The following is a 19,486-nucleotide window of genomic DNA, read 5'->3' on the forward strand; positions in this document are numbered from 1 at the left end:
ATTTATAAATTTATATATTAAAAATTATTAATAATATCCTATTATCATGGATATACCTATAATTATATAGATAATATGAATTGGTAGAAGTATGCAAAAGTAAGTTAATTTAATAATATCTTATAAAAAAGCTTTTTAGAAGCTTTATAAATGTAATTTTACCTTTATACATATCTATAGGTGATTGGTAGGTTAAAAACTTAGTCAATAAGTTAGCCATGTGTTACATATATTGGTTGCTTGTGGTACAAGCTAATGATGTGGTGTGCTTATTGGAGACTTGCTTTGTAAGTTAAGACATGTATCTTGCAAATTTGACACATATTGGAGATCCTATAGAACATTATCATATAACACTTAGGTAGATAGTACATATAGAAGAAAGAGTGAAGCCTTCTTCACTCTTATCAACTCTTTTTTTATATCTAGTCTAGTTTCAAGAGTCTCTAGTTTTCTAACCTATAGCAATAGCTATTTTAATTTTTTACTATATATATTTATTTTTTATTTATAGTTTCTTATCTCTCTTTTATTTATTTCTTAGTTTTTTATATATATTCTTTGAGTTCTTGTCTTTGACACCTCTTTAAAGCATTATGTGGCTTCTATATTAGTTAATTGCCTTATATAATCACATTATTACTATCAATTATAAAAGCAAATAAACTATTAGAATCATTGATAATCATAAGGAAGAGAGTAAAAAATAGGCACTAAAAGAAGTGAACAATACATAAAAAAATCTAAAAAGTCTTTAGTGTCATAAGACCTTTACTTATATCCTTATCTAAGAGGAAAAAAAAACTTGACCATGGGACTATATCTTACCAATCTCTCAACAAGAGCAACAGTCCATACAAGGTTTTCTAGTTGGATCCAAGGGTATGTACTCAAGATATGTATTTGGCACTTAGAGGAATAGAGCTTGTAATGCAAAGACTAAAAGAGAAGAATTCTAAGAACACCAGCTCTAAAACCAATTTAATCATTGAGATGCCTATCAAAATCAATTTGAAGCTACAAAGCAATAGAATAAGTTTTCAAAAAGATAAACCTCATGGGCAGTAAAGGCACTCCTATGGATCAACAAAGCATGCAAAAGAATAATAATAATAATAAATCATAAATAAATAAATAAACCATCAAATTTAAAACAATAAATAAAATGTACATACTATATATTCACAATCCATTCTCCATATCTTTAACTAGCTTCTTTTCCATCGATTCACTAATATACCATAACTACATAATCTTTAATCATCAACTTTTATAATTTAATCCACACCAATTGCCTCAAATTCTACAATTCTTTGTTTTGAATAAATCATTTTTGGCTCTCCAATCTCTATAACTTTATCATATCTGTAAAAATAATCCTCAAATTTAATGCAAAGTTGGCTTCAAATCTTGTAAAAAAGAGAAGGTGATGGATTTTGACTTAAAATAGGAAACAATGGTAGATGCAAAAAGAAGCAAGAACAATACATTGTACTTGAGAGTCAAACAATATAGCAGGTAAAAAACTATTATTAAATCCCAACAACTCAATTCTTTGAGATACTCAAAATACTAATTATCTTGCACTCCTCAAGTTCCTTAAGATTTCTTATCAATAACAAAAATTATATATGTATTATTTATCATATTTTAATAATTAAATATATATATATATATATATACATTAAAAATTTGAAGTTATTGATTTATTTAAAATAAAAGTTATAGATAGAAATATTGTAACAATATCATAATATGATTATTTAAATATGGACAAGAATATTTTGGTATCTTCTAAAGTTGCTCAATGGTTGTTTAAGAATAGATGAATGAAGGGCAAAAAAATTAGTGGTGATACAAATATTTATATTTTGAAATAAAACAATGAGCAGCTATAGGTTGTACCAAAATAGGAAAATTAGAGAACCTAATTATTTGTGCCTTTAAATATTTCTAAAATTTAAATCAAAATCAACATTTTAACAAAAAAAAAAAAAAAAAAAAAAAAAAAAAAAATATCAAAAGAATGTAATTAAGAGTAGATTTAAATAATTAAAAAAATATATGTATATTTATTTTAAATATATGTTTTTATTAGATTTAATAAGAATATTAATTGAAAATTATATAAAATTCATTTTAAACATATTTTCTAATAGTTTTTATTGTTTTTATTCAATTTTAGTAAAGTTTTTTTTAAGCATAAAAAACAAAATGTTGTTAATTTTATACCAACTTGAAGATATTTATTTGAAAATAAATCAAGAATTCCAAAACAGGCATATTCTAAAATATAATTTACTAACATTTTAAACTTGTAACTTGAAATAAATATGAAATTTTTTAAAAATCATATCAAATATATTCATCAATATTTCTAATTTTATAATTCAGTTATAACTATATAGAAAGCAGTTGTCTAGGTATGGGAGAAGAAATCAACTAAAATATTTAGTGTTAAATTTGAGACAAGTAACATAATGACCTTTTCACAGTAGAAGCTTTCCTTGCAAATTTATCATAGCAGCAAGAAATTCATCAAAATAACAACTTACTTTTTTTTATAAATGCACAACACATATAAACAGATTTTAAACATACATACATAAACACACTTGGATCCATGTGGGTTTTAGTATAACTTGATTTCAAAACATCAATTTAAATAAAATTTACCATATTCATCATCTATACTTCACAATACAATACAAACCGCACATCAGACGTTTAAATCTTTTGCTTTCCAATGCATCAATCAGAAAACATAATGTTAATATCAATATTATTAACAACAGCATAAAATCAAAATTTAATAAAATAAAAACCAAGTCAACATCACCGAAGGAAGTATGTACCGTTTTGTTGAAATTCAACAAAATCGCTTCCTATGAATTATTGCTAATCTTTCTTTCCAAAGCTCATGATCAATGCTATTGAATGCTCGCCATGGTGAATAATCACACATCCTTGAAAACCCACTTGTTCCACGAAGGCATCAGCGTTCCCAGATTCACATCCTGGAACTAGAAACATCCCCAGAAGCGTAAGAAAAATAAATGAATAAATAAATAAAAATAACATAAGCTTCCAGTTGCAAAACCCTGTTGAGATTTCCGCCTCGTGAGTTGTTCCTTTGGGCGGTTTTCAGTGCTGGTTGCTGCACCAGCTGGACCAGCGTCGGCACTCCGAAGAAACCAGTTTATCCACAAACTGGAAAGTCACAGACCCATGCTTGATGATCGGTGACGAAATGAAGTATGTTGGGTGCTTCCGCATGTTGAGCTCTGTCCATGCTTCGGTTTCGGTGAGTTGTATAACATGCTCGAGGTGGGTGTACACAACTTGAGACTGTATGGTCACGACAAAAGTATTTCCAGGTAGCATACACGGAGTCAACTAGTCTTCTTCCGCTTTACTGACATTTGTAAAATATGTCAGTACGGGTAGTAATCATGTCCGAGTTCGATCAGACTCTGTCAAGATCGACCTGGTGCTGCATAGTGAATTGTCAGTCTGGTTTTACCAGGTCGGGAGAGAGTCGTCGGTCTACCAGAGATGGTCCATCTCGTACCGAATCGATACGATCGGAACCGCCGATCGATGAGCAGTGGCTGTCACCAACTGCTCCTTGATGATTCCTAGTGAGGACTTGCACGTTTCCTCTCAAGCGGAGCATGTCATGCTTTGTTTTGGTTATCTGCGGTGGCCGGGCTGGTGCTCCCATCAGTTCAGTTCAAATCTACTTACACTGGTCTACAAATTGCAACGGTTGGAGTGAATTCATTGTGAAACACGAGAGAACGTCCAACCTAGCGGCCCCAGCTCAAGAAGGGTCTTAGCCCAACAGCCGAGCTTTCGTCCCGTGATGATGTTTCAATGCATTTCCTCGTGCCGAGAATTTCCAAAGCAGTTTTGTTCTCCCAAGATGCAGGCACACTCTTTGTCCACGAATTTATCAATTTCTGTGCAGGGGTCAATTTCGAGTCTGGAATAGTCTCCGGACTAGTTGCTAAAGTGTGGGGTCTTCGTGGATGGATTTTGAAAGTTCAATCCGCAATTATGAGCTAATTTTTTGAAAAGGGAAGTTGATTGGGTTGGTGGAGATCACCTTTGCGGAGTAACGATTCTGCAATTGATTTCTTTCGTGATGGCGCACTGTTCCCTCTTCACTATTTGCGGTGTTCTCCCCGACTCCCTACAGCATCTTGGTGGTTGAAGCGGCTTGGTATTTAATTTCTGCCAACAGAGAGGCACAATTGTGGAGCATTTTGTTTGGATATTTGCGAAAGATCGTGTAAGTCTCATCTGGTTGGTGGTTAAGGCTTACAAGAGTTTGCTTTCTTTCGTGTCAGAGTTTTTATGTCTACAAGGACATCGATCATTTGTATACAACTAGCCCTGTCCAACTTCTTCCCTCCTGACATCGAGGGTCTCTTACCAGGTCATGCACGGATCAGTTAGCAATTGTTGTTGTCGTTGTTGTTGTTATTTTTTCTTTTATTTATTTTTATTGGTTTCTAGTGGGGTTGCAGCTCTTTTGGATTCTGCTTCTTCGGCCTGTAATTCGCATTCACCTTGTCTTCATACAATTTCTACAAGCAAACCAAGTGATATTCGGAAACCAGAATTTCAAGATTGAACTTCAAAAATCATTTCCCTGTTTTGCGATCCATATGCTGTGGCTCCATTTACTCGATCGCTAGTGAAGAGGATATAGTTTGTGCTATAAATTGCGAACAGGATCGACGATGGGTCCAAGAAAAAGTCTAGGTAGCGATGTGCCAGAGACAAATTTTCCAGCCATCCTGGAAAAAAGGCCGTTGTTGGATCCTTCTGTGATGGAAAGGAGCCCCTTGTCAGATTGCGCCACCATGGCTGGTCGAGGAGACCTTCGGGGTTGGTCCAGCTTTTCCTCGTCCAGATCATCTCTTTACAGATCCTTCGCCTACCAAGATCCATCAAAGCAGACCAATCACACGTCTAGAACTCGGTTGAGCAGATCTGGGGCCAAGTTTCTGAATTCAGACACTGAAGATGAGCAACCGAAGCTGCAGTCCTCAGGCTGCAAAGTTCCTCTCCGTCGTTCCCAATCAGCTCCTCGGCTTCGCTCCAGTCCTTCCCAACCATACCCTTGTCTTCAGCGCACCCCACAGTCTTATCGAGCGAGCCCACAACATTCATGCCAAATTCGGTCGAGTCCCCAGTACCGGGTGAATCCCGTCCTGAAATTCAACGAGAGTCTGCTTCCGGAAAGAATGAACTACGGCATTGCAGGCTACAACACTAGCCGACGGCAAAGAAGCTCGATGTCAAGCACAAGGGTCTGCGAGTTCGACATGAGCTCTAGGACCAGTCAACCCAGCAGGGTCTTCAATTCGAGGGAAGCTTGGACCAGACGGTTTCTGAAGAGAATGTCTCGCTCTCGAGTTCACATTACTTGCTCTAGATTGCTCAATAGGTTTAAAAGGAGAGCTAGCCCCTAGAGTTACAACAACTGAGATGAACCTCTACAAGGTCATAGAAAGATAAACCATAAGACTTGTGAAACACACAACCTTGGGGGCGTGACTCATACCAGGTTCTGGATCTCTAGCATGCTAGTAGTGCTCATCTGATACTCCTCGAATGTGTCTCTGAGATGACCATTTCTAAATGCTGCTCTATGCAACTCCCTGCCGAACAGTTCCATCACTATCAGTTGTGGAATATTTGCAGTCTATCTGTTCAATCACTGCCGAGACAAAGCTCCCTGGCTCACCTCACTACAGAGCTGGAGTATGAGACAATTATTCTTCGTTTCGTTGCGAGCTGCGATACTCCCACTGATTTAGATCGCCTCACTTTCACACATTTCATAGAAAGGAGATGTGCGCATCAGCAATTGACTAGACCCAGATTGAACTAGAACGAGTAGCAGCAATTCAAAGACCTGCTTCGTGGCCTCTTCGTAAAGTTCACGACAGTGGAGGGCATGAAGACTCACTTCAGAATCAAAGTCATAAACACTGACTCAACACACAACATGGCTAAGATGAGAACACAAATCAGAATGATGGTGGAAGCTTCCAGAGGATCAGGATCTCAATAGTGGACGCCATGCTGGGTAGATGATGCAAAATTTGCCAAACTTCAAGTACCTCAATATTGATGCTACAACACTTTAAGCTTTTTATATCTTACCTTAATAAATGGAATCTTTTGCTTCATCTACTCAGCATGGCGTCCACTATTGATATCATGCAAATTTTGCGTTATTCCAACCTTGTTTAATTTTTATCATATTAATAACCACCCTGCTGCAAATTGAGAAGTACGTATGTGACAACAATATTTGTAAGAAGTACGCAGTACAAAGTAGTAGAAAATTAGAATTGATTTTGGAAGATTCGCTTCAGATCGAATTTTATTATTTTTGTATCTGTTTAATAATAAAATTTTAGATATTAATTGTTTTATAATATAAACATATTAACTTTGTATGAATCTATTCATATTTTTTTTGGTTTCTAATAATTATTCATAATTTCATAGTTGTATCTTATATTATGTTTATTTGATACTGATAAAGCAAAAGAAGCTTGTATATAATTTGAAACCACTTCCATAGGGATTTCAAGGAGAAAAGAATAGAAGAAGTTGAAGAAAAGTTTGTAGCTAAAGTAGATTTTTTTGGTAGAAGGAATGGAGATATTTCTCTTACAACACTTTAAATGTTGTATTAAGTGAAAATTATATTATCTAATTAAAAAAAACTATAGAAAATTTATTGGCTCCAATATATAAATTCAACAAAATACAATTTAATAAATGTTTGAATAGATTCTAATAATAAAAAACCTTGTTATATATTGAATTCTTTATATAGTTATGATTTTGCTACTATTTTATATTTATTTGTATAAATATGCTATAGAGGTGATATAATAGCAAAAAATATAATACTCAAATGAAATCATAATATACAAAAACATGTGCTAATGCTAACTAAAGGCGGTTTTATGTTCATCTATAAATGTTGTAAATATTTCAATATGATTATAAACTCTACCTATCAAACTATACAGGTTATAGATAGCAACTTTTTTTACTTTTGAAATAATAGAAATTAGTTTATTTAGGTGTATTTTTTTGGATTTCAATAATACATAAATATTTTGATTGCTTTCTTTACTTGTACAATATAAAATAAATAAATTATAATTTCAAGTTCCTTGATAAATTAGATCAATAAGAATCTTTTTAATTTTTCTTTTAAAACATGTTACATTTACATATTAAATCTTTAATATTTTGGAAAAACTATTAGAACATTTTCTATAAAAAAATTGGCATGTTAATTTTAAATTAAAATTAAATGACGTTCTTTTAAGACTTTACAAATACATTGGAAAATTCTACTACTAAAAAATAATATCATTTAATTTTTTTAATTATTAGAAAGTTGAATTTGATACATATATAGACATATATATATATATATATATATATATAATTTGGGATTTAATTAAAAAATAATAAATTTTATTATTATTTAATTACTTAAATAAGATCTATGTATGTATAACAAGACTTATTTGGTATTGAAAGATAAATACATTTATTATAATCTACTTTGAAATCTTTTAGATGTTTTAAAAAAACAATAAAGACACAATATGAACTGATTATCTTATTTTTATTTATATTATTTAATTTATTGTTATTATTTTTAGATTTTAAGATATAAATTCTTAATAAAACAAATTATTTTTAAAAACATTTATCAATAAGAATTCCTAAATTTAAAAATTTATCATTTAACACAAACTAAAATATGTTATTAATAAAAAAAATATGATTATGTTTTATTATTTTTAATTTTTTCTCTGATATATTGGAAAAAATCTTAATATCTTTCCATTTATAAAATCCGAGACTAATAAGTTGAATAATAGTAATATCAGTGATTGAGTAGATTGAATCAAACTTATTTTGAACTTTAAAAAAATTATATTTTAACAAAAAAAATCTAACTAAATAAAAATACAATTAATACATATTATTCAATATGATTCCAAAAAAATAGACTTAAAAATCAATAAAATAATATTATAGAAAAAAATTCTACTATAAAAATATGAGAAAAGAATTGTTTTTGGAAATTTTAGATAATTAGAGTATTCTTTGCTATTTGGAAGGTCTTTTACAAAAGCAATAAAAAATTTAAAGTAGTAATATTTTAATTTCTATACAAAATAAATACTTTCAAATAATTACTTCTAACTTGGAATATACCAATTTAATATACATTATTTTATGCAAAGAATCAATACATATATAAAATACACTTTTTAATATCTATAGATCAAGAAAATCTCCTCTAAAATGTTATATATAATTTAAGTATTTCACATGGAATATAGAAGACAATGATGATTTGAATGCATATTTTATTAAGATAGATGTCCTAGTAGTCAATATGCCTTTGTATAGATGTTTTAAATGAAGCAAGTCTATAGATAACATTGTTAATGGATTTTAATATTTTTGACAATATCATAATCATGGTCTTAAAAACTATTCACGTAAAATACCTTATTCTTTAATATTTACTAATATAAATAAGTTTTGAAGTCATTATATATGAGGAATTTTTTCAAAAAGAAAGATTTGATTTGATTTATTCATTTATAATAAATCATGAAAAACACTTCTATCTACTATTTTTATATTATAAATTATTCTATCTCCAGAAAACAAAGCTACGTGTGCATGTGGAGATATATATATATATATATATATATATATCAAAACTGCTTGAAAGCCAAGATACTAGAAAAAATTACCAACAAAAAAAAAATAATATACCAATTAAATTTAAAAAGGATGAATATGATTTTGCAAAAGACTACTAGAATTCCATAATTTTCATATTTAGGTGGATTGTGAATTTTGGTGATAAAAAACACATGTTATCATTTAATGATTAAAATCAGATGATATTTCAAAGTAAATCACATCAATAAAGATTTATAAAAAAGTTACAGCATATTTGAAGTTGTTGGACTAAGATCTAATACAAGTAAAGTACTTTTGAAAGGATTTAAAGAACAAAAATTAATTTAATAATGGTCTTTATGTGTCTGAGATACAATCAAATTTTTTACTGGTAAGAATTTTTTGTATTAGATGTTATATGATTTATTGGAACATAATTACTGGTTATTTAGTAAAGACTCTAAAATAAAGACTTAATAGCCAGAGGTGCTAGACTTTGTAATTTACATGTTACAGCTTATTTTAAAAAGTAAATAAAGTAGAAGTAACAAAACTTTCTAAATTTTAATTAAACCAAGATAGGTTTATAATTTATCATAGTTTTCATACTAATATTTATTTAAAAAAAAGTATAAAACAGTTTGAAATAATAGTAAACTATTCGGAATTTAACAAACATAGCCCAAGTATTATAATTTATTTTAATGAAGAATAAATCAAAAGTAAAAAAGAGTACACATGTATAAAAGTCACTGAATAACATGGTACCAAATTATTAGAGCTTTGGAATTTTAGTATATATAAATTTATAAATACTAAATATATAAAAATAGGTTATTATATGAATTTAAAATTAGATTTATAATATGTGTATTGAATAAAATATTTAAGTCAAAGATTTATTGTCTAGAAAATTTTAAAACTTTAAAATACATGTTCTTACTGGTAGATAACTTAATAAAATATTATACATGAATAATTGAGATTTGTTTATATCTAAGTAATTTGATGTTTATTAAAATTTTGAAAGTATTGTAAATCAAACTTGTATTATCATGTTCCAAAATAAAAACAAAATTGCAATGTATAACAACTACATTGTTGTAAAGATAACAAAAAGAGAATTGGCTATAAATCTTAGAAAAATGTAATGGTAAATAATGCGTGTATATTCACAATTATTAATCTTCAAGTGTCATGGCATTAATAACATCCAAATTAATTTAGATTGAAAAGAAATAACTTATTTTTTACTACCAAATATCTTCAAATGTATTACATGTGTAATTTACATAATGATCAATTAATTTTTATTCAAAAGACACTAATTAAAAATATTTAAGAATATTATAAGTAAATCAATCATTTAGGCTTATTGTTATAGAAAACCAATTTTTTTAATTTAAAGTCAAAATTTAAACTTGTAAAAGAATTAGAGTATTTTTAAGTGTTTAAAAATGTATCTAAGTAAGAACAATAGTATGATTGTTAAGACATCTTCTACTCCTTCTCATTTTAAGAAAAAAAAAATATTTATTTATACAATTAAAGAAAACTAAGAGCTTATTATTATAGAGATAAAAATCAAAAAAATTAAAACTTTTAAGGATAAAAAAGAATCATTAAGAAGCTATAGTATGTAAAAGATACATAAATAACAATGTTATCCTTCTTGTAAGCAATATATTCTATGAGAAGGTAATGACTACTTAGAGTATAATAACAAAAATATGTTGTATTTTAATATAAATAAGAAACATGTCAAAATATTTATGTTTTTTGTTTAATTGAAATTATATAAAGTCATCAACTTCACAATTCCAAATGCATAGGTGCAAAGTATAGAAAAAAATTAAAAATAAATAAATAATAGATAAAAATGATAAAGATTTAAATATAAAAAATAATTTTCAAACCTCTATGTTAATGATTTCAAGTGTTGGTTTCAAATGAGTGTTTTGCATCCAAAGAAATTTATTGGCTTGAATTTTAAAGTAAAAGTATATTAGTTGTTAGATTGTATTATATAATAGTAGATGTGAGTTTTAACGAGATATTTGCACATGTAGCTAAACTTAATATTATGAATATTTTTTTCTTATAGAACATCATTTGACTTGAACATAAATCAATTAGATGTGAATAGAACCATCTTAAATAGAGAGTTTGAAGAAGCCACTCATATAAACCAATTCAATAGAATTGTATAAGATGATAATGAATTTATTTTATGCATTTTGAGCAAGTTTTTGTATGGCATAGAGAAGCAACAAATAATAGTGGTAAACCATTAAACTACAAAGTTTTTGTGATGCAAATTAGACTTGTGATAAAAATAATGAAAGATATATTAAAAATACTTATTATTTATTAAAGTATAAACTATTTTTAGAATTAAAAAGATACAACTATCAATTGCATGTTAATTGAAATATATGCTTTTGTAATTGAAATTTTAAAAAAGATAATAAGACATTATAAATAAATATAACTTAGATATGTGTAAGAAATATGGATGTATTATATTTAAAAAAAATTAAAATACTATTTACAAGCCAAGCATATTAATATAAAATATGATGATGTTCAAATATTTATTAAAGACCAAGTAATAGGCATAAATGTTTGTATTAAAAGAACTGATTTGTAATAAGTTTACCATTACACATTATAAAATCCTATATCATAAGTTAGTAAATAAATTAGAGCAAAAATAACTAGCTTCTTACAAAGTAGACTTATCAAATATAGTATTGAAAATTTGATTTTTATCTATATAATACAGATTCTTAGATATGAGACAAAGAGACATAGAAGCCTTCTTAGTGGCAAAAATCAAAGTAATCGTTAATCGGCAAAAATCCTAGTAAAATATGGAGAAAGACCTTAAGTTTACTATATGTATAGCAAGTCTTTTTATAACTTTTATGTGTCCAACTGCATGGATCTTTGCTTGCATAATATAAAAAATAAAATAGATATTAGTTAGTTTATTTGAAGTTGAACATTTTTACTTTTTTCACTTCAAAATTGTATTTAATTATAAGCCAATAGACAAGAATATATTGAGATTAGATTGATATATTTATAATTAAATTTAACACAAAATTTATAGTTTTTAAACTTAAAAATATAGCCTCAAATATATGCTTGTGTATTGGTTTGAAGTTATAAATCATAGAGATTTTATTGTTGAAATTTGAACTTTTTATCTTTTTATTTTAATTTTAATTTCATACAAATCATAATCCTCAATTGAATCTTATATGAATTGATAGTCTACAAAAATTATATATATATATATATATATATATGTATATATATAGAGAAAGAGAGAGAGAGAAGAGCCCAACCAATTGTTTCATTGTGGTATTTCTTAAATGAAGTAATAATTAGAATAGGTCAAAAAGTTAATCTACCATGACATAAACAAAAATAATAATAATAACAAGAATTTGAAGTTGGAAGACATGTTATTAATATCATCAAAAGAATAATAATTATTGGTTTCAATTACATACTTATTGCAAAATGATTACAATCTCCAAAACAAAAAAGAAAAGAAAGATATTGATAAATCTTTGATCAAGAATACATGATACAAGATTGTTGAAATCTTCTCACTGCCATTCATACTTTAAACCATTGAAAAATCTTTTAATATGAGATCTGTAGTCCACCATCTTCTTCTCAAGTGAACAAACATGCACATTTAAATAGCCACTTTATTATATACACATGAACAACTTAATAACAACTTTTTATTTTATTTTTTATGTGTATCATGAACCAAACATTATCATGCTACAAATGCAAACAAGTTCACAGCTCTAAAAACCGTTTAGAGCTCAAGGCTTTGTGAACATTCTTGAAACCACATCCTCATTTACATCATTTCACTGCGAGTATGTAAAGATTTTACGTTCATTCACACATTCTTTCAGTGATTTTGGGTTCATTCCGTGCTTCATTCCAACATCTTATCACCACAACAACGACATCATCATCATCATGACATGATTTGCTACAACACATCACAACTCGAAAAGGCCTCGAACATTCGTCATTCGTTCCTCTTTCGATGGCTGACCTCACACTTCCACGCAACCCAAGTGATTTTCAATCATCCCAAACTGAGATCATTCAAAGCCCCAATCTTCACCTCCGTAACAATTCAACACAATATGGCGTCCCATTACAATCCTTCTCACCAATGATCCATTCTCCTTTCAGCGGTTTGTGCAGTTAGCTCCAGTTTGGGTGTGGAGACGACTTCCGCATGCTCCGACGTCATCACTCAGTCTATGTTCAGTCTATGCCCCAGTTGATTGCGTAACACACATGCACAATTACCTTTTTCGGAGAACGGGGGAATCTCAGCGGGAGGGCAGAGACGCAAACGGAGAGCGCAACTGCGCAGATAAACCAAGGCAGCTAGAGACGAGAGCCAGTGCCGGGATGGGCCGGGCGGGGCAGCCAAGCCCACTCCAAGCAGGTCACGTGCCCTGGCAGCACCATGCAGCGCCACCTGGCAGCTTCAAGTGAATCAGAATCGCAATCGCGGGGCCAGGTGGGGGCCCGAGCCCGATCCGCGCGGGAGCCTGCTCTGGGGCGGGCTCGTGGTGCGCGGCGGAGGCGTTGCTAGGCAGCCTCGTTGCCGACTCCAGGTCCAGCGCAGTCGCAGCCTCCGTCCCTGGCATGAAGGTGTGTGTGTCCGTGTGGCTGGTTGCGCGTGGTGACGTTGTCCAGGCTCTCCATTCCATCCAAGCCTAATTATGCATCATCATCCCTTGTGCAGTGCCCTGCCACGCTCCTCGCTCCCAGTCTCGTGACCCATCCCAGTTCCAGATTCCGCTGCAGTGCAGCCTCACACGCAAGCGCCTCAGGAAAGGGCTTAGGCAGGCACCAGCAACACCAGCAGGTACGTGGTGACCGTAGCAGCAGCACAGCAGGCAGCCAGCAGCAGCAATTGTGGGAGTGGGCCGTTCCCCTGAACAGCGGCTTGTTTATCAATCCATCTCATGCGGTGGCACCACCAGTGCCTCGCCGCTTGTCACTTTCTCATTCCCGCTGCTTTTCTCACACGGAGTGTCGGTCCAGCACAGGTGAGTTCTATGGCATCCGCTCCGCTGGTTTAGGTCAGCTTTGTTTCCGTCTTGGTCCGTTGCGATTGCCTTTGTGCGGGTTCGGTTGGTTCGAGGCGTTGGCTGCCTTCCGCTCTCCTGCCCTTGTTGGTCTCGTCGTTTTCCTCTCCGTTCGCGCTTTTTTGGGATAGCGTGCGTAGTTTGCCGCGACGCGGCGGTGATGATCGGCGGTGGTTCTTTGGAACTTTGGGATTGGGGGTTGATGGAATCACGATTAGGTCGCCGGGGCTGGGGAGGGGAATTTGCGGAACTGGATTGGTGGCAGCCCTTGGGAACTGGAGGTGGAGGTGGAGGGGGAGATGCGGATGCGGTGGGTGGGAGCTGCATGCCGTCCCTGGTTTCTGAGCATTTTGGTTTGATTGAGGTTCGCGGAGCGAGTTTGCGCATGTGCGAGGGCGGAGTCCGGATTGTGCCTGGCAGGACGTAGGGGTAGATTTGGGGCGGGTTGACGGTGGCGAAGAAGCTGGTGGGGCGACTGCAGCGTCGATGGGTAGGTTAGAGATGGATTGTTTGCAACGGTGATATGGAGGAGTGGGTGTGTCGGGAAGGTTCTGGAGGCGGGATCCGGGGTGGCGTGTGGGCACACGGTTGCGAGGGATCTCGTGGAGTGTTTGGTCAGGCATGAGCGATGAATCTTTGTGAGAGAGGCGGTTGTAGCCGTCGTGATCGTGCGTTGTTGAGAAGTCGTCAACTTACATGGCTGGTGTTTCGCCCAGAGCACAATGGCGATGCCGTGGTGGTGGGCTTCTGCTTTTTGTGAGCTGAGGGGAGGCGTGTGAGGAAGTGTGAGTGGTCGCCATGACGTAGCGATATGGTGCTTAGCATAGCGTGGCGGTGAGTTGAGATGAGGTGACGTGACGCGAGGGAGGGGTGTGGGGAAATCAGAAGTATTTTTGTGTATTTGGAGTACTGAGGACTTGGTGCTCGAGCCAAGGCAGAATGTGGAAGGGGAAGCTGAGCTAGTGGATGTATCGTAGACGGCGTGGAAGTTGGAATCGGTGGTGCATGAGGATGTTGGTGTCGACGACCTGTGTAGTAGTGCCGTAGACTGCGTCCTGATCGAGGGCCTTTATTGTTGGGAGTGGGTCCGGAGAGCACAGGAGAGTGGTGTCTGAGTGGTGGTTTGGCATTGGTTTGGACCTGTGAGTTCGCAAGAGCGTGAGTTTTTTTGTGTTGCGTGCATGGATGGGTGGCGGGTTGGCACATTGTGTGTGGGTGTGTGGTTTGCGAGAGGCAAGTTGAAGAAACATGTCTGTGCAAGCAGACAGGGCGGTGGTTTTGGTGCGTGGACCGTGAGCTGAGACTTTGATTGCGTCGCGCAGGTGCAGATGTGGAGGTGTGGGTGTCTCGGAGTGACTGAGAGCATGGAGGTGTGGATGGGGCTGGGTCTGGACACTTGACGTGGTTGAGTGCCGGGCGTGTGTGGAACGCCGAGAAGGCATAGTGTAGCACATGCGTAGACCCGTTGCGGTGGGAGGTTGGAGGAGAGGAATTGGAAAGGGATCACAGGAGTGTCGCAGACTGTGTTTCGGCACGAGATTTGTGGTGGTGGGGTGGTATCTCGCAATCGGCCCCCACGCACCCCGCCCTGGTGGTGGTGGTAGAAGCCAGCAGCACTGGCAGGTCCGGACGCCCGAAGCCGGGCTCGAGATCGCGCTGCCCGCAGGGCGGCAGCTTCCGAGGGTAAGAAGCAAGGTGGTGCGCAGGAGGAAGCACAAATTGGATCGCGTCCGCTGAGTCCGCAAGGTCAAGTTCGGGGTGGGGGAGGGATGGGCGCGAACGGGGCGAGTTCATCGGGCGTCAGCAATGGGCTGGCGAGTTCGAGCCTAGCGGGGGCTGGGAGCCGGTTCAATTCGCTGGCCCCGCAGTCGCCGATATATTCGCTGACACTGGACGAGTTCCAGACTGCACTCTCGGAGCCGGCGAAGAACCTTGGGTCGATGAACATGGACGAGTTTGTGAAGAACATATGGAGCGCGGTATGGACTAATGACGAGAGTCAGGCCATGGCCGAAGCAATGGGGCCCCTGGGCGACGCGGGGCAAGGCAGCGGTGAACTGTCGAGGCAGCCGAGTCTGCAGAAGCAGGGGTCGATCAGCCTGCCGCGAACGCTGAGCATGAAGACGGTGGACGAGGTTTGGAATGACATACATCGGGGGTTGTCGGAGCAATCCGAGGCCGGCGGGGAGCCTGTCGGAGGGGGTTCGGAACAGGAGAGGACAAAGACATTTAAGAAGATGACGTTGGAGGATTTTCTGGTGAAGGCGGGGGTGGTGATGGAAGATTCGGAGGCGGCGACGCAAGGGTTCAGTTCGTTTATGGGTGGGGCGGGGAACCAGGAGAAGAGTAGGATCGCGCACGGAGGAAGGGCCGGCGAAATTGTGCCGACGCTGTCATTGTCCCCTGCAAATGTGATGACGAGTCAGGCGACGATTGGATCCATGCAGATAGACGCGTACAACAAGAACCAGGCTGCTGGCACACAGCAGCAGCAGCAACAGCAGGTATGAGGGCAAGCCCTGTGCGAGAGGCCGTGCGTGTGTTGCCCATGTCCCAGTGCAGTTGAGTGGAGGGCGTTGCAGTTGTTGTGGTAAGATTTGTGGGAGGATGTTGACGGGTGGGGGTTGAGTAGGATAGGAGCACAGCTTGTGCAGAGCTACGATGGGATGGTGGTGAGGACGGGTGTTGGGCAATGCGGGGCGGAATGGTGTGGATGGTAACCATGGAGTAGAGTCATTGTGGTAGATTGTGTGGGGACGCGTTGGTATTCATGTTTGGCAACGGTGTGGTTGGCACAGCAGGCTGACTGGCTGCGCAGTATCGCACAGCAGCAGGCAGCAGCGGAGGCCGCTTACGCGAACGTGGCGGCGAAGAGGATGGGGAACGGAGCCGGTCCGATGGTGGGCATGGGCGGATTGAGGATGGGTGGAGCGATTGGGCCGAGCATGGGGCCAGGGATGGGTGGGGCGATGACGGGCGGAGGATTGGGGTTGGGTCTCGGGGGCGGGATGACGGCGAATATGGGGATGGGTGCGAATTCTCCACCAAGTCCGGATTCGGATGGTGGGCGCAGCGGTCTGTCGCTATCGCCGATTCAGTATGGGGCGGATGGGTCGGTGCGGGGAAGGAAGAGGGGGTCGGATGGTGCAGTGGAGAAAGTAGTGGAAAGGCGGCAGCGGCGGATGATCAAGAACAGGGAATCGGCGGCGCGGTCTCGGGCCCGGAAGCAGGTATCAGAGTTGCGTTGGGGAAGGGGGAGGGGGGATTTGGGTAAGCAATGCATGTGGGGAGGGGCGGTGGAGTGAGCGTGCGGATTGTGGGCGAGAGGCGGTGGATCGCTAAAGATGTGTGATGTAGCACTGCAGGCTTACACAGTGGAGCTGGAGGCGGAAGTGAGCCAGTTGAAAGAGGAGAACATGCGATTGAGGAAGCATCAGGTATGCACGAGAGGACCTGAATGTGTGAGATGGTTTGTAGTTGGCAAGGCCGGGGCGTCGTGGCAGTTGGTTCAGCGGGTGGGCAATGGAGGGGGGTTGTGTGGTTGAAGTGCGTGGGGTGGTGTATGTGTGCGTGGCGAGAAACTGCGGTGGTGCGGCAGCCGTAGCATAGGTGGAGGTGGGTTGAGTGATTGAAGGGACAGTTGTGCGCAGTTAGTGGGCGGGGGATGAAGCAGAGGCGTTAAGGGGTTAGGCGTCGGTTAGGGTGCGTGGTGTGAAGTTGTGATAGAGCGTGGAAGGCATGGAAGAGGATGGTGCGAAACGGAGCGGCATCTGATGTGGTATGGTGGGTGAATTGCGTGTTGTGGTGCAGGAGGAGGAGGCAGAACGCAGGAGAAAGCAGGTGGGTGCACGTCAGAGGTTGGGTGTGATTTTCAGGGTTGGGCAGTTGCATGCGCGTGTTGGTAGCACGGTGGTGGTTTGGATGGGGGTGGGACGTGGAGAAGGTGTGAAGTGACGAGGTTGACGCGATAGTGTTTGCAGATAACGGAGATCTTGCAATCAGCGACAAAAGTTGCTGGAGTGGAGAAGGCCAAGGGTCTGCGGAGGACAAGGACGGCGACGTGGTAGGCGGGAGTCGGGGTTGTCTTTGGCGGATTGGTGTGCGAGGACTGTCTTCGCGGTCGGAACGATGACAGCGGTGCCGGAAGTTGAACGATGCTCCAGGAGCAGGATGCGAGTCGTGGACAATCGCGCGGATGTATTTCAGGGCCGGGATTTTCCAGCGCATTCCCTTGGGTTCCTTGGCATGTGTTACATGAGGTGCTGGCGCATGCTCGCGCAAGGATCGGATCGAGGCAGCGGGGTGAAGTGATCCGCTTCGTTGAAGAGCTGTTGCAGCGAGAGCCGAACAAGGGGATGGTAATGCCCGTTTGTGGGGAAGCGGAAGTGCGGGAGGAGTTATCGATTCCGGAATCTGGATACAAGCACTGGGCGCCCGCTTCATATGACAAGTTGAACGGGGCGTCAGTATCGAGGTCTTTGTGAGCTGAAATGTATAGCGAGTGTGGTCGGTGCGGAGAGACCATGAACGTCTGTTTTGAGCCCCGTCATGTATACATATCACTGCAGCCTTTTGGCATGGGGCGTCCATTACATTGTGGACAAAATGTCGGTGACAATTACTAGGTGTATGGCCGCTGAGTGTGGTCGATTGAGTTAGGACTAGTATGCGGCGTTGCACATTTTCACCTTGACTTTGACTTGTATGTAGTTTTTATTTTAATCTTTACTAGATGAACCCGTGTAGTTGTCACGAAAAGTATGACTCAAATGAAGTATTTTTTTGAAAGATATGTTTGTGAGCCAATGACTATTTTTCCAATTTTTTTAGAAAAGAAATAAATAAAATTCACAGTGGAACTTTCAGTTATGAAGTAGGAGAGCTAAACCTGTGTCATTGTCCAGGATAATATGCAAAAAAAGTATTTAATTTTGCTCAAGGAACCACTTGTGAAAATATTTTAAAAAAAAAAAAAACATTAAATTATATTAAAAAATCATAAAAGTGTATTAAGATGTCATGGTTCTTGAAGAATAATTCACAGTAGTTTGGAAACGTATGGGATTTAGGAAACTGGTTTGCCTTTGTGAAAGTAATATCCAAATGGTGTAAATGCAATCTACTCAAGTAAACTTGATTGAGGTCAAGCCAGAAAATAATGCTTGCTTCACTACAACTTTTTGGTGCAACTTCAAATAATTTCTTATTCCATTGCACCTTACTATGTTATTACCAGTGGTAATAAAAGTGCCTTCAAAATTGAATGAATTGCATGATGTCTCTTACATTGGCCCACTCCCAATGAAGTTGATCACTCTACTCTTGAATAATAGCTTGTTGCTTATAACAATAAGACAATGAATTCCTTTAGTTTGGGATTAATTCTACAGGGATGACATTGAAGTTGAAGTTCTTTCTTCTTTAATTGTTGACAAATTGTAAGTTTCCAATGTTAAAACTCATTGTTATCACTTCTACACATGATGCCTTAAAATGCCTCTAATCTTGCACTTCTTGTGTAAGTCAATTAATACAAAAAGATACATGACTTGAAGCTACTTTGAAAACTTCAAATAAAAGATCTT

The 19,486-nt window shown here is 37.3% G+C and overlaps 2 protein-coding genes across 5 annotated transcripts; both read left to right on the plus strand.

Moving 5' to 3' along the window:
• The first annotated feature begins 2,288 nt into the window (after positions 1 to 2,288).
• Positions 2,289 to 6,305, plus strand: LOC112276114 (uncharacterized). 2 transcript variants are annotated; one of them, XM_024507147.3, is made up of 2 exons: positions 2,289 to 4,294; positions 4,522 to 6,305. In XM_024507147.3, exon 2 carries the CDS (start codon positions 4,749 to 4,751, stop codon positions 5,481 to 5,483), a length of 735 nt encoding a protein of 244 aa, XP_024362915.1. In that variant the 5' UTR covers positions 2,289 to 4,294; positions 4,522 to 4,748; the 3' UTR covers positions 5,484 to 6,305. The 2 variants fall into 2 exon arrangements, with proteins under 2 accessions (XP_024362915.1, XP_073386795.1); XM_073530694.2 differs by having other exon boundaries at positions 4,533 to 6,305.
• Positions 6,306 to 13,722: 7,417 nt separating this feature from the next.
• Positions 13,723 to 18,770, plus strand: LOC112276232 (ABSCISIC ACID-INSENSITIVE 5-like protein 5). Of its 3 annotated transcripts, none has more exons than XM_024507358.3 (6): positions 13,723 to 13,862; positions 15,224 to 16,405; positions 16,700 to 17,131; positions 17,267 to 17,338; positions 17,712 to 17,741; positions 17,873 to 18,770. In XM_024507358.3, the coding sequence occupies exons 2-6, from the start codon at positions 15,671 to 15,673 to the stop codon at positions 17,966 to 17,968; spliced, it is 1,365 nt and encodes a 454-aa protein (XP_024363126.1). In that variant the 5' UTR covers positions 13,723 to 13,862; positions 15,224 to 15,670; the 3' UTR covers positions 17,969 to 18,770. The 3 variants fall into 3 exon arrangements, with proteins under 3 accessions (XP_024363126.1, XP_024363129.1, XP_024363128.1); XM_024507361.3 differs by having other exon boundaries at positions 17,882 to 18,770; XM_024507360.3 differs by having other exon boundaries at positions 16,703 to 17,131.
• The last annotated feature ends 716 nt before the right edge of the window (positions 18,771 to 19,486 follow it).

This window comes from Physcomitrium patens, chromosome 23 (genome assembly GCF_059467195.1).
Source record: "Physcomitrium patens ecotype Gransden chromosome 23, ASM5946719v1, whole genome shotgun sequence".
NCBI lineage: Eukaryota > Viridiplantae > Streptophyta > Bryopsida > Funariales > Funariaceae > Physcomitrium > Physcomitrium patens.

Coding starts and splice junctions, on each gene's coding strand:
- LOC112276114 (XM_024507147.3), top strand. CDS start 4,749: ATGGGTCCAAGAAAAAGTCTAGGTAGCGATGTGCCAGAGACAAATTTT.
- LOC112276232 (XM_024507358.3), top strand. CDS start 15,671: ATGGGCGCGAACGGGGCGAGTTCATCGGGCGTCAGCAATGGGCTGGCG. Junction 17,132..17,266: donor GGTCTCGGGCCCGGAAGCAG/GTATCAGAGTTG, acceptor GTAGCACTGCAG/GCTTACACAGTGGAGCTGGA. Junction 17,742..17,872: donor CAGAACGCAGGAGAAAGCAG/GTGGGTGCACGT, acceptor TTGACGCGATAG/TGTTTGCAGATAACGGAGAT.